This window comes from Seriola dumerili, unplaced genomic scaffold (genome assembly GCF_002260705.1).
Source record: "Seriola dumerili isolate Sdu_G_001 unplaced genomic scaffold, Sdu_1.0 BDQW01000068.1, whole genome shotgun sequence".
In the NCBI taxonomy this organism is placed as follows: domain Eukaryota; kingdom Metazoa; phylum Chordata; class Actinopteri; order Carangiformes; family Carangidae; genus Seriola; species Seriola dumerili.
Window position 1 is genome coordinate 14067380 of NW_019174323.1, and position 27700 is coordinate 14095079.

The 27700-nt window shown below is 40.1% G+C and overlaps 4 protein-coding genes across 4 annotated transcripts; all 4 read right to left on the reverse strand.

Annotated features, from left to right (window-relative positions):
- Positions 1–1469: 1469 nt before the first annotated feature.
- LOC111219788 (vacuolar fusion protein CCZ1 homolog) lies at positions 1470–11514 on the reverse strand. The gene is made up of 17 exons (XM_022742577.1): positions 11378–11514; positions 10483–10558; positions 10297–10393; positions 10047–10144; positions 9839–9932; positions 9633–9713; positions 9489–9536; positions 9210–9293; positions 8370–8545; positions 7711–7792; positions 7203–7264; positions 5224–5335; positions 4848–4881; positions 4542–4659; positions 2949–3107; positions 2112–2239; positions 1470–1990 (listed from the first exon to the last, which is right to left on the reverse strand). Exons 2-17 carry the CDS (start codon positions 10494–10496, stop codon positions 1935–1937), a joined length of 1443 nt encoding a protein of 480 aa, XP_022598298.1. The 5' UTR covers positions 10497–10558; positions 11378–11514; the 3' UTR covers positions 1470–1934.
- A 1000-nt stretch (positions 11515–12514) lies between these two features.
- Positions 12515–16048, reverse strand: LOC111219789 (parvalbumin, thymic CPV3-like). The gene is made up of 5 exons (XM_022742578.1): positions 16013–16048; positions 14795–14862; positions 14055–14187; positions 13625–13734; positions 12515–12785 (listed from the first exon to the last, which is right to left on the reverse strand). The coding sequence occupies exons 2-5, from the start codon at positions 14853–14855 to the stop codon at positions 12760–12762; spliced, it is 330 nt and encodes a 109-aa protein (XP_022598299.1). The 5' UTR covers positions 14856–14862; positions 16013–16048; the 3' UTR covers positions 12515–12759.
- Positions 16049–18202: 2154 nt separating this feature from the next.
- On the reverse strand, positions 18203–20561 carry LOC111219738 (parvalbumin alpha). The gene is made up of 5 exons (XM_022742501.1): positions 20510–20561; positions 19943–20009; positions 19270–19402; positions 18718–18827; positions 18203–18592 (listed from the first exon to the last, which is right to left on the reverse strand). The coding sequence occupies exons 2-5, from the start codon at positions 20001–20003 to the stop codon at positions 18567–18569; spliced, it is 330 nt and encodes a 109-aa protein (XP_022598222.1). The 5' UTR covers positions 20004–20009; positions 20510–20561; the 3' UTR covers positions 18203–18566.
- A 3810-nt stretch (positions 20562–24371) lies between these two features.
- LOC111219774 (parvalbumin, thymic-like) lies at positions 24372–25419 on the reverse strand. The gene is made up of 4 exons (XM_022742557.1): positions 25359–25419; positions 25023–25155; positions 24682–24791; positions 24372–24436 (listed from the first exon to the last, which is right to left on the reverse strand). Exons 1-4 carry the CDS (start codon positions 25417–25419, stop codon positions 24408–24410), a joined length of 333 nt encoding a protein of 110 aa, XP_022598278.1. The 3' UTR covers positions 24372–24407.
- Positions 25420–27700: the final 2281 nt, after the last annotated feature.

Here is a 27700-nt window from a genome sequence, read left to right on the forward strand (position 1 = left end):
AAAATAGAGCCATAAATAGGGCCATTCAAAGCCAGAGAAAACTGGGCGCCTACGGCAAATGCCCGATCAACCTTTCCCCTTATCCTCGACAAAAGGACAGCCAGGAGCAGCTGGCCTGCGGATCGGAGAGATCTGGGGATAGAAAGGGAGCACAGGAGCTCAGGGGATGTACTGGCCTGCCAGACCAGCCTGCCAGACCGTGTAAAGCCTTAAAAACAAATGAAAGAACCTTGAACTCAATTTGATACTTGACTGGTAGCCAGTACAGGGATGCAAGTACAGGTGGAATGCTGTCTCTCTTCCGGGTACCAGTGAACAGTCTGGCTGCAGCATTCTGCACCAGCTGTAGACAAGACCAGGAGGATTTGCTAATTCCCAAATAGAGAGCATTGCTATAATCCAGGAGGAAGTAAAGGCGTTTTTGTCAACCTTCAGATCATTAAAGGAGAGGAATGGTTTATGTCTGGCTGTTCCTTTCTGGAAATAGCAACCTTTCACAACAGTGTTAATTTGTTTGTCAAATTTTATGGCTCTATGAATCAAAGATGACACCAACATTTCTGGCCTGAGCATTGAGGTGAGGGGCCAGGGGTCATATGGGATGTGTTACGATGGAATCGGTCTTACTATAATTTAATTTGAGACAGTTATTTGCCATCTAATATTTCACATACTGGAGGCATTCAAGGAGATAGAGCATCAAATTATTAATATCATTATCACCAGGTTCTAATGGGAGGTATAGCTGAGTGTCGTCAGCATAGCAATGATAGGAGGTATTATATTTTGGTTAGATGGAACCTAAAGGGATCAAGTATAAGAAATTGGGCCCTAGAGTGGAGGCTTGAGGTACTCCACAGGTGATGGGGGCAGATGAGGACAGTTCCATATTTGACAGAAAAAGGTCTGTTAGGTAGGAGGCACAGCCCAACGCTGGAAACCAACCTGGTGCTTAAGACGGTTCAGAACAGTATGATCCACTGTGTCAATACGCACGTTTTTCTAACTCTTATAGCAAATGTGTATTTTTTTTCCTCAGTATATTCTTTTCTATAGTGCATTCTACTTCACAATATTTGAAAGCAGCAGTGTCAGTCTGTCCTTTAATTTTGCCATTTATTTTTCCTATTAAAGAGACAGTATTGCTGCCAGATTAAATCTGATCTCATGTTTTTGATTCTTTTTTCCCTGTACTTTAGCCTGTCTTGGCAGAAGGGATACCTAGTTATTATGGATTAAGATGCAATTCTGATTCAAATAAACTGTCTTTGGCCTGGGGCATAAGAGGTTGATCTTACCATATGATAGATGTAAAAGTTCAGTGCCTTAATCAGCATTTATTTTCATTTTCGTGATGAGAAAAAGTGTTCCAACTGATGTTATTAGGTAAATTGTCAACAACCTTTATTCATTGTTATGCATCTAAACTAAAAATACATTAAAATGAAAAAAAGACATTTCTTACAGAGTAAAATTAATTCTTAATTTATTTAAAGTTAGCGTAGTTGTTTACAAACCACAACACTTTTGACATGATGACATCTTATTTTAAAACTATCACTGATCATCAAAGGAACCTGGAGTAAACTGTTCTGTGCATGTCAGTTTTTAACTTAATTTTGTCACGATGCCTTCATTAAAAAAAATGCATGAACAAATCGTAATTTGAAAGAAATCAAATAAACAAACAAAAATAAACAAAATCCTACAAGTATGTACAAAGAAAAGAAAAGAAAATGTACAGTAAAAATCTGGATTTTTACACATAATTACAAGAGGAAATTACAATTTTGTAGGTTAAAAAAAACTTAGTGAGATAGCTTTTTATTATATTTTTTTTATTTTACAATGCAATTATTGCATTACGCTGATGCTGTCATGATACCCTGCAACACTGACAGTCTTTAGTGTGGTGAAACAGTCTCTCGGCGCCATCAGTCCAAGAAGAATATGTTGTTGAACTGCGTTGCACAAAGCCTCTTAACCTCCTCTGTGGAAGAGAAAAGATAAAAGGGCATTAAGGGTGAAGTGGAGATTAAGCATCAAAGGCAGATTGTCTATTGTGGTGGTAATGACACAGATTCACTCTTTGCCAGGTGGTGGAGACATACCGTTTACTTCAATCAGATTGGCGTTCTTCTGATTCAGGATCACATACAGTTCTCTCTGGTCTGACTTCTTGCCGACTACCCAGTAGTCTGTCATTGCTTTTACGATGATTTCTTCATCTTCGTCGACCCTGAGAGACAGACAGAATTGTATTTAGCTAACTACGATTATTATATAAGTATTTACCTATGCAGTCTGCAATATGTCTTTAAAAACACATAAAGAGACCTACATGTAATTACCTTAAATTCAATATTCAATTACATAAATAGCACGGTAAGCAAGTTTTGAATGTGCTGACAAGATGGATGACGAGCAGCATCTACACACCAGCTGCACCAAAACAGGAACTGATATTGATACTGGGAATGTTGATGCCAGCGTAAGTCCCACACACTGAAAATGGGATGTTCGCATGACTAGAGTCTCATGACTACTTCACAAGCTAGTAAGTTTACAAAGTTCCCAGGAGCATCACACTATGTATGAAAATGACAAAGTTGTGCTGATATCCAGGGCAAAATATCTGAGTTTGCGGTTTTACACATTTTCTTGGGTGTGCGAAATGTGAAAATACTCTACAGCTGCTGTTCAGAGCTGAAGATAGTTTTAATGGCCGTGTGCTGGCGTACTATCTACTAACATTGACATAAGAGGAAATTTCCTTAACTAAAACTAACCAATTATATCTACTCTTTGGTTTCTGCTGTGAAGGTCAGCATTGCCCCCAAAGCTGATCTGTGGCCAGCCACTAGAAAAACTCTTTCACAAATATCTGGAGGGATTTGGTAAAGATTACTACAGCTGCAGTTTTACCAAGCCAATGTTCTCTGCTGTACCTGGCAAAGTCACAGTTGATGTCTCCCAGGATCTTCATGAGGTCAGGATGGACAGAGGTGAGGCAAACACTGGCAGTCTTCCTCATGTGGATGGTGCTCTTCTCCGCCAGGTTCATGTGGTTGAAGTAGATGAACTTGAACTGGGGCTCCTTCTCTGGCCTGAGCAGACACAATAAGGAAGAAGAGATAAAACAAACAAACAATGAAACAAAAAGAAAGCATAAATAAGTAAAACATCTTCACTCACTATTAGGATTACATAATATTTTCATTATTTTACCCAGTGCTTGTGAAAACCACTGTCTTTGCAGAATAAAGGTGATGCATCTTTTTCAAGGATCCCACTTCATTGTTAAGGTGACATTAATTGGGTCTGTGAGGAGCTGTTCTCATCTCTCATGTCACATAACGCAGGAGAAGAAGTTACAAGCACAATTTTGACACATCTGGATGAACGCCACTTCTTTCCACTGTGTTTTAACACTTAAGCTGGAGCCGCGGCCCCTGTATAAATCAGTGAGAGACCAACTACGATCTAAGGTTAGAAAGTTCAGACCATTCTGTAAACACACATTACTAATAAATGATACAGTAAGCCAAATCACTTTGGATGATCACATCCACCAAGAAGCAAGTCCTGCATTTCAATTACTCCACTGTCCACCCAACCTATGGTGAGCTGTGAGCACACTTGTTAAAGTAACAGTGCTGTAATTGCATCTCTGGAAGTGTGGCTGTGTGTATTCAAATGGGCTGTACAACTGATTTTTATCTATGTTGTATCTAATTATTTACAGTTCCATCAGGCCGAATCAGGACACAGATATGGATGCCAGCTGAGGATTTTAGGACAGCATTATTTATTCAGTGGATTCTTCACTAGAGTGATTAAAAAGGAGCCCATCAAATCGTCCTGGCCAGGGAGTCCAGTCTTACATTACAGGCCAGGGCGTATCTGAAGCGAAGTGTTGGGGTTAAAGGAGAGCAGGCCAGGATGCCAATCTTTAAAGCTACACTGCTTGAGTTACCCCTAAGTAGTGCCATGACGATACCCAATGGTATCAGACTCTCGTCTTTCACTGCCAGCCAGGAGGAGTTAATACAAAAGGACTGAATGCAAGCTGATGACAAACAACATGGCTCCTGTAATCACCAAGGACATAACAGCACTAAACTTTCTACTAAGGCAAAAAGACAAGAACCTGCAGGTTGGTCCTACCTACAGAGTTAAAAGTAAAGCTCTTGAATGACCTGCCTGAGGAACCCAATCATTACCTTCTTTTAAACGCATTAGATTCTTTCTGACACTTTTTTAACAATTGACAATTAAATAACCAATTAGTAAGTTATTGAAATGACAATAATTTCTTGTTCCAGCTCTTTAAATGTGGGGATACTGCACTCATACTCTCATACTGCACGGTCATTATGATGCTCCTGTTATTTGGAGCAGGACTTTAAATCTTTCTCTGTGTTATAAAGTGATGCTGACCCAATCGTAGCATCACCAGGTAGAAGTGACTAAGACAAGAACACGCCGCCTTCACAGGGATGTGAGTTATAGATTACGATAGAGGTGGATTCTCAACTGACCCTGATATCCTGCGGTTAATGGTGAACTGTTCGCATATATCAGACGCCAGCAAGGTAAGCTGAGGGCCCACCAAGCTGTCCAGCTGTTCACAGAACTCCCGCGTCAGTTCCACAGAGGCTGGAAAGAGATGGAGGAGAGAAGGATTGTAGGACAAGAGTTGAGAAAAATGTAATATTTTAGCTTCCTATGAGCAGGAAAATACTACATAAAACAAAATAATAAAACAGAATGAAAAAAAAAAAATCACCTGGAAAAAGGGAAAAGAAAGCTAATTTCATCATAAAAGTATGTGGGTGCACACTTACCACTGATCATAAAACAAGCAGCAGCGCTCATCGCCTGGAGAAGAGCAGATCAGTGCAGGTTAAATGCAGAATCAAGGTCACACAGGTTAGAAATTACATTAACGTGATGATGAGCATCATGGCACGTACTTCATCATTTTAAAACTCCGCTGTTTAATCCCAAAAATCCATATCATTTGATAGAGCAGTGGAATAGTTCATCCTAAATCTACTGTTCATAAACAAAGCCTCCAGTCACAGATTATGAGAATCATCCTAAAAATGAATAACAATCTCCCCCCTGGTTTAATACATTAAAATATTCCCGTATGCGTATGAATGAATCAAGAGATTGAGTCTGTGGATGAAATAGTAGAACATATTTACTCAATCATACCTTATAAACAATCAGGTGCAGCTCCTCATAGCCGTCCCCTGTGCTGACAAATATTTTTGGAAATCGGAATTTGGCCTCTGGATCTTTAAGATTGGTAGGTCCTGTCAAAAACCTGGAGAGAACAGAGAAGTGCTTAGCTGAATAATTATTCAGATAATGGATGTGAAAGTCACAACAGTTATCTGACAGACCCCAACGGTTCACTGGGACCCCAAAAGGCTGATTAAAAATCAGGACTTTTTCCTCTTGGGAACATGAATGCACTCAGAACATTTCATGTGAATCTACAGTTTCATGAGCTATCCTGTGGAAGAAGTTGTCATTTTGGCCCGAAGGCGGAAAGCGACGTCCAAAACAGGAAGGGCTCATCCTCTGGGGAGTGGTTAAAGTTCTCAGTATTCTGTTTAATGTTAGTTGGTCGGTTCACCACTTTAATCTAAAATGAAATTTCTCAACAGTTATTGGATAGATAAACCATAAGATTTTGTACATACATTCATGGTCCTCAGAGGATGAATCCCACTGACTTCTAGCGCCACCATGAAGTTCATATTTGTGGTTCAGAGTGAAAGGTCTTGGCAACTACTGGATGCGCTTCCATGAAATTTGCTAATCACTTAATTCATGTTCCCCTCATGATGAATTCTAATAACTTGATATTCAGTCAATGTTAGTGACAGTTAAACCCTATTTGCCCCAATTCTCTATCTTGGCATTATTACCACTTAGGACATATCCTGCCTAATTAACTGCAATTGGACAGATTGGCAGAGGCATACAACTGCGAGGAGGTAATTCTAGTTTAATCATGGAAAAGACTAATTCATTTCCTCAGTTCTAAAATTAATTTAGAGGTTGTTCAAGCTTCAGTCCTTCATGACTGATTCAAATGATAAGATCACAAACTGAACAAGGAATTCACTGTTGTGCTGTTAATGCACTGGAGGTCATGGATGCCATTTAATATTAAGTCTAACTACTTGCAATGGGTGCAAAGGCATGTCTGTGTGTTAAATATGCCTCCTCTATGTGCAGCTATGCCTGCATGGATCTCCAAGTGCAGCTGTAATCTTTTATATTTCACTTTATCGCAGTATAATGACTTTTCTGGCCTTCGTCAAGTAGTCTTTATATTCTAGTGTGTCATCCAGTTACAGCCGTAAAATCCTATCCTATCGTATGTCACCAGGAGTGAGACTTGGACTATTGCAGCAGCCCCACTTTACCTTTGGACACTGGTTACATCAAGCAGCATACAGACACAAGTTCTTCCAGACAGTAAATTCCTGAGCAAACTTTCTCTAGTTACATATGCACACCAGGACTGAAGAGAAAGTGGATTTTTTCCCCCGAGGCTACAGTAATACTCGACCCTCTGCTCTGTTGCTTGACCACGAAGTATTATGCCGCGTTCCATTTACCTCGGATGTCAGAGCTGGGAATGTCGTCGCGCCTGAGCTGACTGTGTTGCAGCACAACATACTGGAAGCTTGTTGTTGTTACTGTTAGCAATACCAGTTGATAACAACACATTATGTGGTATCTTCTGCGTACAAACACCGTATCTGGACAGTACTGTGCGTATGACTGATGAAACACAGATAAGACAGAAGTGCTAATAAACAGTACAATACTACAGTTTTCACTTTTCCTGACGCACAGAGCAGCCACCTTGGATCTTGAGTTGGGTTTGGTGAGGCTCTTCAGACTTTAGCCTGGCCTTCCGGTTATTATTAAATTAAAATTATATTTCTGACTGTACTCTTGGAAATTCCTAGTTCCCAGTTCAAACTGAATGCACCATTATCCCAGGGGGTTCCCGCCTTATCTAATTTGGTTGACAACAAGCAAAGCTCATTACTCAAGTATAAAGCTTGCTCTATTGGTGCAACACAGCAACAACAACAAAATCCAAATTTTAGTCTCAATTCGATCCTACTCTGTGCAGAGGAAGTGGGTACATACATATAGTGACTTACCTTCCATAGTGCAACAAATTCCCTGCAACCTCTGGCCTCAGAGGAGAGTCCCTGCCAGCCAACTAACAGGAGAAAAGATAATAAGAGAAGGGAAAATGTGAAAGTACTATTTATGGCTCATATTCAGGTCAACTGTCTTGTACAGTCTGTCTGTATCATTAATGTAATAAACCCTTTACATTAGATTGCATTACATTCTCTTACTGTATTTAATCAATGTGATGTTCAAGTTCGAGTTCATGATCAAGGGTTGAAACCAACATCAAATATTTTCATCTATGTTTGGTCAATTATCATCAACGATTAAACTATATGTAAGTGCTGTAAATATAAAATTCTATGAGATGACGAGAGGGGAGAAGCTGAGCATTTGCAGCATTAGCAGCACAAAACATTCTACATAAAAACTCCTTGCTCCTTTGTTGCTTTCATAATGTCCTCAATTTGTCTCCCACACTTCCCTGAGCTATTCATTTTATCTGTCCGTTGTGCACTCCCATCTCCTCACCTCGGGTTCAGAGTGTCTGGGGAACAGCGAGGTGGTCAGGTACTTGTACAGGATCCTCATGTCATCTTGTTCCAGTCCGCTCCTGCAGATAAAACCAAAACCTTTACACCTCCTAACCTTCACACCAGACTGAGAAAAAAAATATATGCAAATCTAAAAAGTGTGACCCGTATATTTTTCAACGTACTGCAACCTGTGCTCTGCATCATCAGTTAAGATGTTAAATCAAAGTGTCCCCTGGCTGTAATTACAGTTCAGCCATGGTTGAGCATGAAAGCACACATTGCAGCTGCTTAATTTGGACAATAATTAAACAGCTTCTCTGTTTGTCTACTCACAGTTCACATTGAAAGATCACACTGCTCTCAAGCCATTTCATTAGCAATCACGTAATCCCCCTGTGCTTATACTCAGAACCGGATGGCTCACAGCGCAATTAAAGGCAAGTGACATGTCAGGGAGCACATAAACCGCAAAGAGGATTAGACATTGTGTTTAAAGCCACCTCTGTTTACCCAGCATGCCATGATGTGTTTGCAGATGCTGGTGCTTTGATTTTTGTATAAGTTTGTGGGAACCATGAACCCTTACAGATGGTGGATGTCAGGAACAGTCACACACAGTTTAGAACAAATTTTCAACAAGCACTCAGTCCCTACCAGATAAGCTGGTCGTTATACAGGAAGGCTGTGTATTTGATCAGGCTGAGGCTCTCCTCCACTCTGTTGACGAAGGACTGGATCTTCAGGTAAGTCATCTTGTCCAGTGGGAAGAAGCTGATGCCTCCAAATACATCCAGAAGGTCACAGGACTGCAAGTGGAGAGTCTGCAGATACTGGAAACCCCAGAATGAACACACACACAGACACACACACAGACACATGACAAAATGACAAGACACAGGAGAAGGTAAGAAGAAAGGGGGTTAGTTTACACGTCTACAAGTGCCTCCTTACAGTGCAATAAAGAAAGCAGAATAAGAAACTCTGTGATTGGCCCTCTGCACAGACACTTGCATCATCCTGGGGCAGAGAAGCACTGACATTCAACCTCTGATACGCACACCACAGCCTCTCTCTTTCTCTCTGTCTTTGAGTTACATGGTGGAGAGGGAAGCCTGTGTTAACTTAAGAAGGGTATTCCCTAATTAGAAATGAATTTTTTATACTTTGTGTTTTGCTTTATAGCTGCATTGTTCCAGCAAGTCGACAGTAGCATGAGGTGAAGACAGCTGATGTAGAGAGATTATTATTGAGAAAACAGGCGTGACTGCAAACATTTTCAAAATTTTGTTAAGAGTAACATGAGCATTTACAAAGAAACAACAACAGTAAATCTATGTCAAGAGGCCAAACCTTGTGAAAACACTTACTTCAGGCTTGACTGACTTTTATAAATAACTGTCTGTGCATTATTGTATTAAAATTAATCATGTCGTCAAAGCAGGGTCAATATACATATCCACCTAGCAACAAAGTAAGAAGTGGACAGATGTTTACCCTGTAGAAGAATTTTTCAAGCTTCTGAGTGAGCAGCTCCACTCCACCTGCTTCCATTGCTCTGCCGAACGTGCCATTGAAGAGCTACAGCGTAAAGACAATAATTATTATAACAAAACAATTCTTCTTGCATTATAAATAAATTGGTAGTTTGAGGTATGGTGGTTAGTGGCTTTTAGAATAAGAAAAAAAAAAACATTATACACTTTACATATGCAAAAGAGAAAAGCTGCATAAAAGCATAACAGCTAATATTATCTAAAACATACTTGAACTGACCTTGTACATGCTGTAGCATTGTCTTACGACAGCGCCATAAACAGTATCCTACAGAGACAAGAGGGAATGGTAAGTAGAATGTAAAACTGCCAATATTTTAAGAAAATGACATGAAGACATCCGGGAGTATCTCTCGGGACTCACAAGTATTTCCTCTTCCTGATATTCTATTGTGGGAGGTTTACCATCTTTGTTTGGTTTCTCGATCATTGGGTTTCGAACCACCTGAGGAATAGCAAATAAAAAGGGATTAGCGAGGTAAAACTAAATTACATTCCAAAGACAGTCAACAAAGTCTAGACAAACAGTAAATGCTGAACCACTAATGTACATGTAAGCCTTTAAGATACCATGACTATCCAGAAACTGTCCTCAGGCTCGAAGAAAAACTGCCGGTTCTTCTGTGTGTGCAGGGATTTAGCTGGCTTTGTCGGACAGAAGGTCCTGCAAGACAAAAAGACATGACTGTGAAAAGCAAGGAGACACACTCAAAGCGAGACAATCAGCTAAAAGTGCCACCATGCTCTCTGTTTAAAGTACAGTATTAAGATCTCTTACCTGGTGAACTGTACAATGGCTTCACAGAGGCCCACATTTCGGATCTTCTCATTCTTCTCGACCTCACTGGGGTGGTAAAACAAAATCTTCTTCTCTTCCTAAAAAAAAGACTCTTTGCATTAGCAATGCAATGACCAAATAAAAAGGTTTTCTTAATGACTATTAAGTTAAAAAAAGGAAGTTGTGTTACTTGTGTCGTTCAGGTGTAAAACACGTGCATAACAACTCTTCCTCTGGGAGTCAAGCTCACCTCTCCTTCCCGTGGTCCAAATGTGGGGTTATAAATGAAAAAACTAAGCAGAGATGGTGTGTACTGTTTCTCTTGCATTCCTGAGGCCATTCTGGGACTGTAACAGACACAAAGAGAAAGTTGATGACGAGATAAAAGCTGAAACATCACCAGATTTCCTCCAGGTTACATCAATGTCATCTTTACCTGATCATCAGCATTAGTGTAACTTGTGTCTGGACCTCCTTTGCTCCAAAGACAGTTTGGTTAGCATGCCGTGTTCCTGCAGAATGAAGAAAGGTACATCACATACTGAAGCATGTAAAATCTAGAGATAAAAATAATTAACTAATGAGTAACTGATGGGTGGACACACACTGAGTATAGTTGATGTGCAGAAGGTCAAAGCTGGAGGTGCATAAGGTATTTATACTAAGGATGCACAGTTCTGCTGATATGGTGGATCAGTATCTTGCACATGAATTTAAGTTTTAGCAGTAAAATATACTTTGATATCAAAAGCAAAAGTACTCATTCTGAAAAGTGGTTAATGTAGGATTTATTAATGTCGGTCCAACTACTTACCTTACTTAATTACCTTTTAATATTATTAAGGTTTTGAGTAAAACGCTAAAATCTTAACTTGAAAGTAAGTTAAGAAGCGCTGGATAAATTCAGTGGAGGAAAAAGCTCAGTGCGGTTGTTTTTACTTTATTATAGTAGTTGATTAATTGTTGATTCCCCCCCTTGTTTCATATTTTGTCACTGTCACTGTGTCCACATATGGTAACTAAATTTAGCAGAGATTCCCGCTGTCGTTTAACCGGTAAAGTCTCCACGAGCTGAACTAGAGCACCTCGATGTCTTCACACACCGGCTGTTTATGTGAATGATAATTTGAATTAAAAAAGACCCGTGAGTTAACGAGCTCAAATACTTTACATTAACGGTTACCAAGTCAACAACCAGCCGATGTGAAGTCAAGTCAGTCAGAGCAGCTAGCGGGCTAGCTGGCTCTGCTAGCAGTAGAGTTGTGATTGCTGAGGTCCAGGCGGGGAGGAAACCCGAGACGGTAACGGAATAACACGACGGTAACACTCACCTTTCGGAGAATACACACAACGCTTTCAGGTGCTTGTGGTTGTAGACAGCGTAAATAAAAATAAAAAATGAGGAAATGAGATCAATGAGAGGAGACGCCGCATTATACTTTACATTCTTAACTTCCTGCTTTTGACAGCGCGGTGTCACAAACGCATCTGTTCGGGTAGAAGCAGCTTCTAACCAAATAAAGGTTCCTAGTCCCCACAAGGAAAAGGAGAGTGTTAAGAACTGTTGGTAACGTCTGTTGTATTAAAGGACACATTTTTCAATACGTTTTCATCTTCACTTAACTAAACAGTTTTTTGGTTTCAATTTCACTTTGTTTACATCTTTGGTTACATCGACCTGCAGCTCTACATTGCACAATGGAGATAATGCTGGCACACTGTGCTGTTTGGTTTGGTGGAGTTTGTTAACAAACCTAGTGAAACACCCAGTGACACTCTCTATTTGAATTGTATTATATACTATGTATATAATATTGGAAAGACAATTGTAACTTAAATCTCCATGTTCAGCTCTTTGCTTAAGTTATACCTCACATTTACTTTCAAATCACTCCACTTTATATCTTTTTTTATAAAAAAAATCGAAACCTTGAAAACCCTAACTAAACTAACACCTAAATCAAATTCCATAATTGAGAATATTTAAGTTTATGAGCTATGAATAATACACTTATACACTACACACACTTTTATGTTCTTATTCATCTTGCAACACCATCAGGGAGTTATCTGATCGGTCCCAAATTCACTCTGTACACAGCAAATATTGATTTAATTTAGGTTTTTTTCTGTTTACTGCACTCTGTATTAAGTTAATTGATCAATAACAACTATTGGTGTCATTATTTATTAAATATGCCTGAAATGTATGCACAGTACTGTGTATTCCTGAGCTGCATGTCAACAACTTTAGGCTGCAGTTTGTCTCTAAAAGTCATCTTGGTGTAAATGATTAATTTATGTCTTCGTATTTGAAATTCATATTAGAATATTATATGTACCATGATATGAAACTGCTCTATTTTCAAATAAGAATCAAATATTGCATTATGAATTTCACTTAATTTCATTGGTGAGGATGCACGAATAACAAGGGGCAGGCATAAAGAGGCAATGTATGCTTCCACATGTTTATTTATCTCATTCATTGTCAGAGGTGGGACATGCACAGACAAGAAAACATGGACCATCACAGTGGAAAGACAAATTAAAAGTCTGTTGTTTTTAAATGGACAAAAGGTCATTCAAAAACAATTAATGCACACAGAATTTGGTAGAAAAGGACTTGGGGATGGAAGCTGGGATCATTTGACTCCGGAGTTGGGGAGGAGACTGAGGACCTGACGACTTGAGATATCTTCATCTGCAAAACTCAGGACAGGACCATTGTCTGGAATTCTAGAGAAAAAAGAAGCATGTTGAAATGGCTCTTCTCCAAAATAACAACAACCTTATGCAGAATCTGTGAGTGTATGATAGACACTGGGACCTTTAATTGACCTTTGATCGAGCCACTAGACAAAGCAACAGACAGAAATCATCTTTTTGTCCAAACACTTGATCCTTTTATGTAATACAGCTGAGCTTAGATATTACTAGTAGCTGGAAGATGTGCAAAACTGGGATAAGCATGGAGGTCATGACTTCTAGTGTCTAGGCATGTGGTTCCTGCACTGACGAACCTGAAGCAACTTGGTTAAACAAAGACCCCGAAGGCACCAACATAACTTCAAGCACTTTCTGCACCAAAGAAACATTTTCATGATTTTAAGTCTGAGCTCAAAGGAGCCTTTAAACATCCCTCTGGAGTAAAATGCTTAAATTATTGCACTGTTGTGTTGCTTCTATCAATTGCATTGCTTGTCACTACAAATATTTTGTCAACCTCTGCTTGTTATTCTTACAGTCAGTCCCCTATTTACTGTAAGTAAAGAAGCCTGAGGCAGTGCGTTTCAATAGCACTCAATATATAAAGGTAAAGGTAAAGAAAAAATCTTCACTGTATGATCCCAGATCTTTGAAAGCTAATATATTCCATTTAGCAAAAGACTGGTAGTTGGCACTGAATGAATTTAGATAGTCTGTCTAATAACGTACAATGGCAACAATGCATTTTCACAGGGGGCTAAAAGTGCTTTAAGATGCACTGAGCCACTGAGATTTAATCCAACCACTGAGATAATTTCTTCTTACATCAGGAGTTTTAAAAATACGATCGAGAGAAATCAGACACTGACCCTCTGCTCCAATTCTGCCGTCACTGTCATCATCAGCTGCTGAGATGAAGCTCTTGGTTTCTGCCTCAGTCAGTGTCCGCGCCCCGGGGATGAACCGCTGCAAGAAGTACCTGGACACACACACACACACACACATACACACACATACAGGTAGTTTTTGAGTTGACTTTTCACTGACACATGCAGAGATGCATTTAAAAATACATAACACATAGTTCAACCCACAGCTCTTGTTATACAGAGGTGAATTATACTGAAAACTATTCTATTTGAAAACAACTTTTAAAGTAGTTTTTAAGCAAGAATGAGCTATTTTGGGTGTTTCCTGTGACTGGAGGTAATAAGAATTACAGCAATAGCATCACTAAGCATATTACTGTATATGTAGGGAAAGGACCAAAAGCTTGCAGGTGAGGGAAGTGTCACACACTTGAGCTCAGACTCCTCGATGAAGCCGCTGTTGTCCTCGTCGAGGATCTGGAAGACATCTTTGACCTCCTTGGGCGTCTTTGAGGACAGGCCACACAGCTGGAAGAACTTCTTGTAGCAGAATGAGTCCGGAGCTGAAAACACATTAACACGTAATGAACATAACGAGAAAAAAAAAAAGGAACAGGAACAGGAAGAGTGGGGTTAGAGCTGAGGTCCACCAGGTTGGGAGCTGATGTGGAGATTAAAACATCATGTGGCCGCTGTCCAGGTGGCAGATTTTCAACCCCTGATTTTATCTTTTAAGGCCGGCAGACACAGGCCACCGTGATTAAAAACCTTTCCAAATTCAGGTTTCATCGCCCTTTATTCAAAGCTGGATATGACTTTAGAGGAGAGGACACTGTATAATAATGAAAACAATGCAGCTGTAGAGAAGATTATGCACCTTTCCGTGTGAGTTCTGAGTTCAATTTACCAACTGCAGATCAGGATTGATTGATCAAAATTACGTGTGAATTAACTGAGTTAATTACAGCTTTTGATCCTGTGAAAGTATTATCATCACGTTGAAGTGGCAGATAGAGGAGTCATGTACTTTGCATAATCTGCTGAGCGGTGGACAGCGTGCTGGCATTTAATTTGATAATGAGTAGTTTCAAGTATTGCCAAAGCAGGGATTGGTCCAGTGTGTGTGTGTGTGTGTGTGTGTGTGTGCGTGTGACTGTGATGAAATACTACCTTGACAGTCCTTGACAGCATTTTCAATGGCCTCAGCTGAAAGGATGGAGGTGAGCGACATGTTGGTCCTGCAGTGTAAAAGGACAGCTCAGTAAATTATTCACACATACACTCTCTCTCTCTCTCTCTCTCTCTCTCTCTGTCAAACACCTTTTCTTCACCTACTTCAGGCTTTTTGATTGAACTCAGTCTATTTCCGTGTCGTGCTGGATTAACTTTTTCGCATTTGCCGATGTATCTAGGTTAATATTATGATCCCATCAAAACTCCAGCAGTGATTGTTTGGCAAATATGCTTGAGGAAAAAAAAAAGATTTAGAGTTATACTTGTGGTTTTCATGTATTCTATCTTATAAATTCATAATTAATTATGTTATGATTCATTCTTGATTAATTGTGCTCCTGATGCGATTGCCCCTGGTGGCCTCTTAATTACTGAGAGTATTTGCTGCCCTTAATCGGCTTGGTTGGGCTGTACAAAATAATTGGCATTTAGGGACTGCACAAAAATCACTGGGGAGCAGGGTGTGATAGCAGAGGGGCAATTTTACATTTTATCTGATAAAAAAGCAGCAAGAGCCCCCCCCCCCCCCCCCCAGCAGTGTTATTATTATTATTATTATTATTATTATTATTATTATTATTATTATTATTATTATTATTATTTCCTTGGACTCTCCCTTAAGTTTGAGCTGTTCAGGCCTCTTACAGAATGAGTCAGCTGGGCCAAGTCACATTGGTGCTGATGAACTTCAACAACTAAATATTTTCACAGCAGAGTAAATAAAAAAAACAAAAACTGACAGTTATTTGAGCATAAATTAAAAACAAACAACTTTCTGTAGTAAAGTAAAGTAATTTTAGCACAGTCCCAATATTATCTTGTGTTTGTACATATATTGTTTTTTTATGTTATTTTCATCATCTAGTTTAGAGTAGTGAATATTTGGTGAGCTAAAAACAAATCGTATTATTGACCTAACAGTTTAAAAACACATCTTGTCACTTCACTCCTTAGAGGATTTGATGGTAAAAATACTTGTTTGTAGGCTAACAAAGAATTTCACACACAGCTAAACATTTCTAAAACTTGAGTAAACTCCCTGCAACAGTGAAAAAAGTGGAGTGTAGGCTACAGGCTCTGTCACCCAGGCAGGTAGGCAGCACACCTGGCCAACACCTGCACTGAGAGTTTCCCCCATACAGCTGTGGGACTCACCGCTGTTGGCTCGGGTTCCTCTCCGTCCAGGTCCAAAACAGCAGCAGCAGCAGCAGCAGCAGCAGCAGCAGCAGCAGCAGCAGCAGCAGCAGCAGCAGCAGATAAGGCTTTGTGGTGGCAGCTGACAGCTGGCTCAGTCTTATATATACACAGAGGGCTGGATGCGCTGACTGATGCTGGAGGATCAAATTTTCCCGCAGCCTGCCGCCTCCTTCTCGAGTTCCTCACCTGCTCACCTGCCCAATTAACCTTTGCTGTTTATATCCGCTACACACTGCTCTCTCTCTCTCCCTCGCTGTCATAACTGTGAGGTTTCGTCCAATCAACTTTCCCCCCCGTGTTACATTGCCTTTTCTCCCCTCCCTTCCCCTTTCCCCTCTCTCTCTCTCTCTCCCTCTCTCTCTGCAGGTGCATGTAAGAGCTTACACACATCTAAAATTTAATCAGGTCCCCTTTCTGTCTTTGGTTTTAGTGAATAATCTCCTAAATTCAGATGACCATAGGGAGCAGCAGGTCATAAATCATCTTATGACTCACCAGGGGATTGTTATCCTCATCAGTAATCTTACATTATGTGTTGCACTGATATCAGAGCTACAAGCTCAAAAACCTCACTGTCTGTCTGTCTGGGGTGCATTTTATTTACCTATAAGCCTGCTTAACAGGTTGAAAGAGGGCTTAGGTATAAATTTTACTTAAGCTGAAGACAATGTAAAAGTGACCTCTGTTTTCTGTAAAGAGCTTAAATGGTATCCTATTAGTATTTTCTCACAGTGTCCTCAGAGGGAAAGGAAGTTATAAAAAAAAAAAGGAAATACTTTATGGAAATTAGTCTGGATTGTGAACTAAAAGCAGAACTGTCACTCCAAAGTATACAGCTTTTACCAAGACAACATATTTAGTTTTAATAATATGTGAGTGTTTGATTTATGCCACTGCTGTAACAACGGTTAGATGCTGCGTGACTTTTGTGGGTTATGATGGTTTTCATCTGGAAATGCTGTCACACACATATGAGCTCAGGACCACACACACACACACACACCTGACCTTCTGTGAGGTGAGGGTGAGGGGGGGGGGCGTGGGTGGAGTTTTTTTGGTGTTGCACCTGGTTACCATGGCAACTGTCCACTCTAAACTGATGAGTCTGTTGCAGAGGGAAGCCTTTCCAACCATCTGACACAGCAGCATCTCCGGTGAATCCAGTCAGCACTAATAGCATTAGCAGAGAGGGGAGGGAGTCTTTTTGTAATGAGAACCAAGGGAATAAATCTCATTATTCTTCAGAGTTTCACATGCGGGGAACCTCTGATTTCAGACCCTTACTCGCCTGAAGTTTAGGAAGCAAATCAACATGAACATCTAATTCTCCAAGTTTGCAATGTAAAACCATCAGGCATCTGAAACCCTTGTGACTCATTTACAGATTAGAGGTGCCATCTTGTGGCTGCTACCCATCACCGCAGGGCATGACCGCGGGAAGAAGCTTAACCTCACACTGTATGGGGATGAGAGCTGGATTAAGTAGGGCAAGAGTCGGGCGCGTGCGAGTGTGCTTACGCATCAGAGTCTAGATTAAGAGGGTAAATCTTATACTAGCATCACATCACCACAGCAAGATGACGATGATGATGTTGATAGTGTAAAAGGCCATTTTTAAAGTGTGATTATGTAACTTTTGGAAGAGGAGAAAACACATTTCTCCCCTTACAGACAGAAAAGTTGAATTTGTGAGCAATAAAACTGACCCTTGCTCAATATCAATACACTGATATTGTGTGCTGTAACATTATTAATAGCATTATCAGCCTTTAGCTAAATGTTTGGCACTTAGCATTACTTACTTTTAACATAATTTGACATCAGCAACCTCCAAAAAGAAACAGTTTTGCATGTGTCTCATTTGCTCTGCTGTGGTCATTTAGGATGGATTTTTTTTTTATTTTTAGGATTGATCTAAATAGTATTGTTATCTTTAGGTCAGATTTACTGCAAAATTCACCTGAACCGTAAGCATTAAATGTTGAGACCAATTCCTCAACTGTTAGTGTATTACTTTCACTGTCATCTGTGCTCGCAGGTAAAGAGGTGCATTTTTCGTGAGGCAAGCTATTCTTTGCGGCTTTCTTTGATTGCAACTGCGTATTAAAGACCAGGGTCAGACTTGAGTTATTGAAAAAGAACCTTTATTGTTTTCCCATCGTCCGTCCGTTTCCCATAAAAGTGCATCATCACTGATCTCACAGTAAGCAAAACTCACAGACTAAAACGACGACAGAAGTGAGAGAGAGAGAGAAAAAGACACAAGTCAACCATGCTATACACTTAGTCAGGTACATTCAATGTGGACAGCAAAGATGTGAGCAGGGCCAGAGAGAGAGAGAGAGAGAGAGGGAGCAGGTAGTTTATGGTCGGGGGTGGAAGGTCATGTGTATAAAAGTGGTGTGGAGATTTGAGAGAGAGTGAGAGGGAAGAGGAGAAGAGTGGAGGAGTACGTCTTGGCTCAAGTTGTTCCTTTAGAGTTGTGAAGTAAGATGTTGGTCATTTCATTCATTTAATGCTTGACCATGGCAGCGAACTCTGCGGGGAGACAAAGACAGAGAGAATTTCCAGTGTTATTTCAAGATCTTGGGGGGGGCTGTTTGACATTCATTTGAAGCCAATAAATATGATTCATCTTGTGTTAAAAGGAGACATTTTCTCACCATCAACTCCGATCTTGCCATCACCATCAGAGTCACCGGCCTTGAGGAAAGTCTTGGTCTCAGCGTCGGTCAGAGCTCTGGCACCGGCAGAGAAGTTCTGCAGGAACAGCCTGGAGAGGACAATCATTGAGAAATGCTGAATAAATAACATTCATTCAACAACATGCATTTTCTGCACCGAATCTATTGGTTTCAAAGGTGTCAATTTATCTCCAAAGCCTAAAGGATTATTCACTGGATCCTTGTTGCTTTTAGCTCTAGATCATTTGGGATTTCTCATTTCAAACGAATACAATGCACTTGATTTGGACCAAAAATTCAAGCTGCGTTCCTTCTGATTCCTCCTCTTGTCTATGACACCCTACAACACGAGACACCAGAGGAGAGAGCAGGCATCGAGTTACTCCTGAGGAGAACACCTGGTAGCCCAATATTCTCTGATGCTTTAAGGCACTGACATCATTGTGAAGTCACTGTGGGCCAAAGAAAGATTATCCCTGTGCTACAAGAAGCCCGAGGAGCTCGAGATGAAATCTAGGAGAGGATGCCTACTTCAGCTCCTCCTCCTCAATGAAGCCACTCTTGTCCTGGTCGATGATGGCGAAGGCCTTCTTGATGTCATCGGCGGACTTGGCTGCCAGGCCGACCTTAGCAAAGAAATCCTTGTGCTTGAAAGAGTCGGCAGCTGAGAGGAGACAGAGGGAGGATTGTATCAGACACCGTGCAAAGAGCACACACAGAGCTGCACTCCTTTTCCTTTCTTTTACAATAAAAGGAGCGCAGCAGCTGGTTTCTGTTCATCTTCAATTTGTGCTTTGACTGTCAGTCTGCATTTTAGCTTAACCTTGCAGAGGTGCTTTTCTTACAGCAGATATACTGATACACATTAGGATACATGCTCTCTGAGACATACAGAAATTACATTAAAGTCATATTCTGCATGCTTGCTGCACCACTGACCCAGCATCCAAGAAGTGCTTAAAAGGATTATCCTGCAGTGTTAAATGCATGACTGTTATTGTGATCAGGTTATACTGTTATCTGGTGATACTGCATCAGCAGCTTCACTTTGCAGCAAGACACTCAGCTACAAATGAGTAATGTAGAACTCCAGGTCCTTCTCTTGCAGAGCAGATTTGCTTAAGTGCATGATTTTGTGTGTGTGTAGCTACTTTGATGTCCCAAGTTATAATACCGTATGTGGTGACGGGTGTGAGGGGTTTACCTTGGCAAGCTGCAAGGGCTGCAGTGATGTCAGCGTCACTCAGAACTCCGGCGAATGCCATTTTTAACTGAGGGAGGAGAGCAGAGGACAAGTCATCACTTCATCAGTTCAGCTGCAGCAAATCAGACAGGATGAAACAGTTTTACTTTGCATCTAACCCTGTTAAGTTTCTTCACTAGCACTTCAAATCAGTTTTCAAAGTTACAAAGCTACATGAAATCTTCATTATGCCATGCAATGCATTTCATAGTTCCTCTCTTTGAGTATTCCAAGGCACAAATGATCAGAAAAAGTAGTCCAATTTTTTTTTTCTCCCCAAAACCAAGCCCTCCAAGGCAAAAGATCAAATATCCTTTGCAGCTGTGGTTGGTTGGCAAATAGATTTTTTCCATTTAATTCCTTAGTTAGTCCAAAGCCAAACTCTGAGCTTCTGATGTTCAGAATCTGGCCCTGTGAAGCCCTTTCCTCGATTTATATCCCGTTGCATGAAGTTGAAGCCCTGAAACACACTCTGTGAGTCAGGCAGTGGTCCTGACTAAAGGTCTGCAGCTCTTCAGTGAAACTCACCTCTGGGTTACCTCTAAGACTAGAGTGGATTCGCTCTGATGAATCTGATGAATCTGCTCACTGCAGTGAAGCCCTCAGCGACTCCCACAAGCTTATATACCTTCACTCACCCGAAATATGATGCATAGGCTATGTAATAGACACTGTGTGCAAAGCAGTCAAAGCAGTTGGTCGAAAAATGTGTCCAGTAGACAGAGCTGGTCTATTTATATCTACATAAATGAAGATGCTTAAATGGTAGGCTAAGTGTAGGCCTATGCAAAAGTGCCTGATATTGCATAGGGCTAATAATATACGCTGCTGATTTGGGTGAAACGTTCTCTGTGACCATGTAGTTTTGATCTGCTAAACTCTGCAGAGCACAACGGAGTGGAGAATGAGGTAAACCTTTATATTGTCTATGGTTATCATTACGAATGATCAGACAGATCAAGCTGCTATGTATAGTGTAAGTTATTACAGTAACTTATTCTCCTGTCGGTCAGGTTTCAGAAGTTTAAAGATTGAACGAAATAATTCTCTCATGAGTAATATAAAGTTTCGAATAGTTTTTGATGGTTTTTAAGTTTTAAATTGTATTTTTATTGTCATAGTTGTGATGACAGATAAAATATATTGTATACATTCTTTTATTTTGTATTGTCGAATGAGTCCGTATTTTATTTATTCCAAGAGATTTCCTCAATAAAAAAATGGTGACTAAAACACAGTGTAAGTATTGCTGATGTATGCAGCCTATAGCAAAGCATAACCTGAACTTCTATACCATAATCACCGGTGGTGATTAATGACCCACACGTGCCCTCTGAACTGAACAGTTTTGGTGAAAACGAGCCTGTGCATAATTGGCATGCGTAAAATGTCTGCAATGACTTTGCTGGCATTCCAGTGTCAGAAAAGTGTCAAGTTGTTGTGATTGATTGTCACAGGCGATAGTGATATTGTGACCGAATCTTTTTTAAGATATATGTGTTTATGTGTTTAGATATTTAGATTTTTACACAGATTGTAACATGAATTTATCCAATGAATGCATATATAATATAATATAATATAATATAATATATATTGCAGTTCTTGCATTTGGCTCAACATTTGTGGACATGAGACGTTCGACCAACTGGGATAGTATACAAACAGAAAATAAACTGAAGCTGCAGAAAGCCGTGTCAGCCGTGCTGAACTTAGCGCTTTACTCACATCTAAACAAATCAAAGTTCAAGCAGAGTATATGTATAAACAAACAAAATATAGACCTGTAGCTACATTTCCAACCTCTTTTCTCATTATTTCAAAGAATAAATAGGGTTCACGTTTCCCTGTATCACTGAAGTTGCTGTTGCAGTGGAGCAGTGCATCATTTTGAAGGGCTCTTTCTGCAAAGTTTAATGCATTTTTTTTCATGTGAATGAAATCTCTATCATAAGGTGTATGAATGAATAAAAGGGGGACATGAATAATGAAAACAAACACAAGATGATGAGATAAACAGTACATCACACTAGGGTGGGGTGGGATTTGGCTGGAGGGATTCAGTGAAGTGCTTTAATTTATAGCAGTCCTACATAGGATCATCCACCAGGTTTTATTTCTTATTTTTTATGACCTCTGACACCCATTCAGATCATTTAGGCAATGAAACTATTTGAGATGCTATTTGAGGAAACATTGAAAGTTGATATCATACCATCATCTTAACACTTGAGTGCCTTGGTGTAGTAAGGCGCGGTTCTCACACTGCTCTAAACAATGAAATGAAATAAGTAACTGGTCCAGGGGTCTTTCCATGCCCATGTTTGCTCCAATGAGGCTGCAGGTTGTCGTGTGCCTATTATACATCAGGTGGCAGTATTGAGATGATGCTGTGACTAACATGAGTTAATATTGAAATACCCCCCTACATTTTACTGTATGCGTGAAATTTCTGATAAAGCCTATATTGAAAACACTCAGTTTCCACCTATTTACATTGAATAAGTTCTCAATTTAAGTGCAGCTTAAGTATGTTGTCTAATTGGTCACTCCCTCCACTTTAGTGGTTTCACACGTATGCTCTCTCCCCAGCCAGCATTTGTTTTTTTTTTTAATTTCACTCTGCTTCCTTTTCATTTCAAATCTTCTTAAAAGCTCTGTAAAACTAATCTTTGGCCTTTAACATTTGCTGTGGTCAAATGAGGTCTCTCACCTCAAACGACTGGGCCCTAGATACTGTAACTATTCCTGCCCTTCTTCAATATCAGGCTTAAATTACAAATATCTCACAGCAGAGATGAAACCCATTAAGAAAGGCTATGAACGTCTGTAATTCGAGAAAGTGAGGGATGCTCCGCCATCATATTCTGACGTTTATATTTGAAATTCTCTTTTGTTGCAAATTTGTGGAATATTTAGAAATCAAAACCTCATGTTCCCCTGGTTTAATAACCATCTAGGGTTAGTAAATTACTTGCTTACTAAAATATCAACTTCCTGATAAGAATTGAAAGTTTTCATAGGTGTTTGCCCCCTCACGCTGCAGCAGAAATAGAAGTGACCCATATTCTCCTGTCACCCTCTTCTTCCCAGCAGAGCAGTGGTTTGCCATCTGAGAGAAAGTTGCAAATAAATGTGCCGCACTGACAGAAGTCCTGTGAATGTTCTGGCCCAGAAACTCTATCCTGTCCCCGAGCTCCTCTGCTGGGTCACTGCAAGTCCTCGGCTTCCTCGGGCCAGCACTGCTGAAGCTCTGCCAGACACCCAGTCCCCCTATCACTGTTTTCTCAGACCCCCCCATCTCTGTCTGCCAGAGCTGCCTTTGATCCAACAGTCTGCACCAGGCAGGGCCAAAACTCTGCCCCCCCCCCCATCTGCAATCACACCAATAAACATTTCAAGCCTACACAGTGGCTAAGACCACAGTGCCAAAAAGCCAGTGAATACTGTCCTGATGTCATCCACTACAAGAGCAAATCAAACAACTTCCCTGCAGCGAAATGTAACGCAAAAATATTCTCTTTCAAATTAAAAAACTGAGTTAATTTAATCTTTAAAAAGAACAAATATATTGTGACATTTTCCGTTTCACCTACACAGTCAATAGACAGATATGTTCTTGTTGTCAATACAGAGTTAACGTCAGTATAGTATTCATATTTATTATATTTGTGGAGGAAGAGTGGCCTTATGCTTTAGAGACTCTGAAGACACAAACTTTTATTTCAGAAACTAATTTCAAAGACTCAGATTTATAGATGGTCTATTATTAAAAAATGGTAACATCTGTAACATAGTTTTCATGGTGAAGAGATGATGACAAAATGGAATAACTTGACTCACAGCTGGAGCGATATTTGGGCACAAAGTGTCTTAATTTACTAAGCTTTATGGTAGTAAACAATAAAATAGTCTTTCAAATAAGATATTTTCACCTACACAATTATTTAAAAGAAAATAGGCTAGATCTTGAGTACATGTTGTGTAAGTGTAAACATAATTCACACCATACTCTTCCACCTAAGTCGTCAGGCTGAGGTTGCCAGAATGACAAACGTGTCATTTTCACAGCGGAAAGCTGCTCATGTTGTTAACTGGAGAAACTGAAGCCCCCTGAGCCCCTGGAGAGGCCGGACCTCTTAAAGTGCTCAATGTAACATAAACACATGAGAGAGACTTCAGCTCATCTTGACAAGGCAAAAGCAGACAAAAAACACATTCATGTTTGACGGCGAAAAGTAGATTTATTTATAAACTCTTCTGGCAGGGAAAGAAACATAGCAGAGAGGCAATATTTAATTTGTGTTTTACTTGAATTACTATATTACATAATTTTCCATCTGAACTATTGTAGCTAAACATTATAAAAAGAAGTTCATCCTGAGATCATCACCGTACAACATATCATCAAGAGACTGTGCAGGCCTTATGAAGACTTGACCAGTGCAGAAAACTCTGGAAAAAGAGAAAGAAAAGCTGAATTATAAAGTCCTTTTCCTACAAATTCTTCTGCTAACAGCATCTTCCTGCATCCATCTCCAACAGCTACAAAAAGACCTAACATAATGAAGTCTGTAATTCTGGCAGTGACACATTGTGTGAGGTGATTGTTGTACCTGCACTTCAGTTGCCTATAGCAACAAACAAAACAGAAAATACAATGCAGCACCTATAGATAAGTGCCCCTCAGACCTGCCTACCTTCCCAGCCGATCTTCCCATCTCCATCTGAGTCTCCCTCCAGGAGGAAAGCTCTGGTCTCAGCTGCGGTCAGGGGCCTGGCTCCTTTGGCAAAGTTCTGCAGGAACAGTCTGATGGAGAACGGGGAGGTAACACCACAGTAAGAGAACATCCTAACATCCAACAAAATAAATATATAAATAAATAAATGTGCTGCATCTGATAGAAACCCAATACCGCAGCTCAAGTGTACAGAAAGTATCGTCCTTTTCTGTTCTCAGAAAACATTTTGATGAAGTACAGCTTGATACATGAGATGGTGTGCATATTCATATACATGGGATATTTGTATAAAACTCAACTGTAACTCATCCTGCTCTATGTAGCCACTTTTGTCCTGGTCCAAGATCTTAAAGACCCGCTCGATCTCTGTTGGACTTTTCTTGGATAAACCCACAGTTTTGAAAAACATCTTTGGGCTAAAGGAATCCTTCGCTGAAAGTGAAACAACAGATAAAACTTGATTAGATCAAGTAAATTAAAATATTGATGCACAGTAGGCAACAACTAGCATCCCTATTCCCCCGAAGTATCATGTAATTACAGTGAAATGCATAACCAAAGGCCTCACCTCCTGGGACAAGAACAAATATTTCAATATATAACCCAATATGACCCCCCAAAAATGGCTTCCTCACCTTTACAAGCATTGATAGCTGAATTGATGTCTGAAGCTGCAAGAAAGTCGGTGATAGCCATGGTCGTGGAGACTCTGTTGTGCTGGATGTTGCAGCCTGGTGTAATATGTGACCACTGATGGGCAGAAAGACACAACTGGTGACAGTGAATAGGCTTTACCCCCCCAGTGTCAGAAACCACCAGTGTCCTTCTGTCTGCTGTCACCTGCAGCTGACCACTTCAGACATCGTGTGTGTGTGTGTGTGCGCGCGTGTGTGAAAGGGAGGCTGAAAAACCAGAGTATCTTGCATTTGCACAACTGTGTTTTAAAGATTTCTGTGGAGGTTCAAAGGTCATAATGGATTCGAATCTACCAAAACAGACCCAGGTCAGGTTGCATCTGTCTGTAAACAAAACAGCACTCAGTGAGGTTATATTTGGTGCATCTAGAGGGAACCTGGCTGGCCTGCATTTCCTCTTCACTAGTGTTTCCAGCTACAGTTGCTGCCTGCCCGTGGTCGTCCCTGGCAATGTTTCCACAGGCTGTAAACATCCTGTTATTATGGCCTCTGTCACTTTCAGGCTGTGCTCCATGGAGCTGTCTCCACTCACAGTCACCTTGTTCTCACATGTTTAAGCCTATAAAAAGCTATGTTCTCAAATGAGTGTGTTCATTTAAAATGATAAACAAAGGGTATACTGTAGGTATAAGATAAGTGTACAATTCACTTACTCTGAGTGGCAAATTAACAGTTAATTTAATGTGTATGTTTACATTTAGTCTAAGTCCCTCCTAAATTCCTGTTAACTACTAGTAATTTCAAACTATAGTGAAGTAGTAAATTGGTTTACATGATTAAAACTTATTGTTGCTAGCTAAATGTCTAGCACCTTCCAACTGAAAGCGCTCAACTCTGTAAACAGGAATTCACTGTAGCCTCACAAGCTGTCAAATTATAATTAGGTCATTTTCATCGGGGAAAGCAATTGGCTATCTGAAAAAATGAACTGAAAAGTTTTATTTATATATGCGTAGATGCATTTACAACACAATAATACATCCTCTGGGCAGCACTGTCTCTTCAGGGCAGACTGGAGGCTACAGTGAGTTGCTATTGGAAAGTTGCGGGGCGGACCAGGATAGCTGGTTATCATGCTAATTTCAGTAGAAGAAAAGACATGATGGAGACAAGAGTTAACATTGAGTGAACTCACAACATTTCCTCTAGACCGGTAAGTAAACAACTGTTATGCTAATTTTGGCTATGTAGCGATAGCAAAACTTACAAAAAGCTTCTTTAAGAAAACATAATTATGGCAAATTAATGCCAGTTTTGTCCGTTAATTCAGTTAGCTATGACTGTTACACCTGGCACTTACTGGATGTAAGTACTTAGCTAATCCTTAAGTAAGAACTAGTTTGAATACACACATACTACATAGGTTTTTTCTATCTGCTCGTAATAAACTGACAACTGAGTGTATATTAGTAATTATCAGTTGTATGCACAAACTGCAAAGTGCCTGACTGGAATTAATTGGTTGATTTCAGTGCTGTTCTCACCTGTGAACTGTTTCACCTGGCAGCCTAAAAATGTTCTTTAATTTAATAGTTTTACCATATATTATTATTATCACTATATGTTTTACCTCTCCTCTTAAAATGTAATTTAAGACGTTTACTCAGAGACATAACTTACTTTGTACTTTTATCTGAGAACAATTTTACAGTGATTTTACTTCAACTGCAGTAAAATGTCTTTTCAGTAAAAGTAGTTAGTGACCTAGTGACTGTTGACGTACTCACGTGCTGACGTCATCGTAGTGTCACATCTCTAGACTTTGTTACTGGCAGAGTTTATTGCTGCTCTGTCTAAACAGTTCTGTTTCCTTCATCACAGTGACAAACTACCTGCTGTACATATAAACTTACACTAGTTCTGCTCCAGCACCCAGAGCTCTTTGCTCTGTTTGGCGACTTTCACTAATTCAGCAGTCGTTTACATACTGTTCAGATCAGCTAGTTACATTAGCTTAGCAGTTAGCGCTAGCTTCTTTCTCTCTCTTGCCAGGTGTGTCTTGGACCAACAGAAGAACTTGTTCGTCAGAGTGTGGTGTTGTTGTAACTTCAGTGTAGAGGACTGTGATGTTTATTACAACTTCACGATGTCTGCTGTCTTACCTTCGACGTACAACTCCATTTTGTCTACTGTCTTGCGTTGGACACATAGCTCCGCTCGTTAACCTGAGCCGCTCTAGTCTGTGACCGTCTATGTACAGAGCAGCCTTCAGCGTGACAGGCTAGTACTCGTGACGTCTAACCAACCAGATCGTGTTGTGGGCGGGACATTGCTTCACACCG

Excerpts from the sequence above, each read along its gene's own strand:
- LOC111219788 (XM_022742577.1), bottom strand. Across the intron at positions 9,714-9,838 it reads ACAGTTTCTGGATAGTCATG|GTGGTTCGAAACCCAATGAT; the intron begins GTATCTTAAAGG and ends GCTATTCCTCAG. Across the intron at positions 7,265-7,710 it reads CCAGACACTCTGAACCCGAG|TTGGCTGGCAGGGACTCTCC; the intron begins GTGAGGAGATGG and ends TTCTCCTGTTAG.
- LOC111219789 (XM_022742578.1), bottom strand. The coding sequence starts at position 14,855 with ATGTCGCTCACCTCCATCCTTTCAGCTGAGGCCATTGAAAATGCTGTC. Across the intron at positions 13,735-14,054 it reads ATCGAGGAGTCTGAGCTCAA|GTACTTCTTGCAGCGGTTCA; the intron begins GTGTGTGACACT and ends GTGTGTGTCCAG. Across the intron at positions 12,786-13,624 it reads CGGCAGAATTGGAGCAGAGG|AATTCCAGACAATGGTCCTG; the intron begins GTCAGTGTCTGA and ends TTTTTTCTCTAG.
- LOC111219738 (XM_022742501.1), bottom strand. The coding sequence starts at position 20,003 with ATGGCATTCGCCGGAGTTCTGAGTGACGCTGACATCACTGCAGCCCTT. Across the intron at positions 19,403-19,942 it reads AGCCCTTGCAGCTTGCCAAG|CTGCCGACTCTTTCAAGCAC; the intron begins GTAAACCCCTCA and ends GTCTCCTCTCAG. Across the intron at positions 18,828-19,269 it reads ATTGAGGAGGAGGAGCTGAA|GCTGTTCCTGCAGAACTTCT; the intron begins GTAGGCATCCTC and ends TGTCCTCTCCAG.
- LOC111219774 (XM_022742557.1), bottom strand. The coding sequence starts at position 25,419 with ATGGCTATCACCGACTTTCTTGCAGCTTCAGACATCAATTCAGCTATC. Across the intron at positions 25,156-25,358 it reads AGCTATCAATGCTTGTAAAG|CGAAGGATTCCTTTAGCCCA; the intron begins GTGAGGAAGCCA and ends TTTCACTTTCAG. Across the intron at positions 24,792-25,022 it reads ATAGAGCAGGATGAGTTACA|ACTGTTCCTGCAGAACTTTG; the intron begins GTTGAGTTTTAT and ends GTTCTCCATCAG.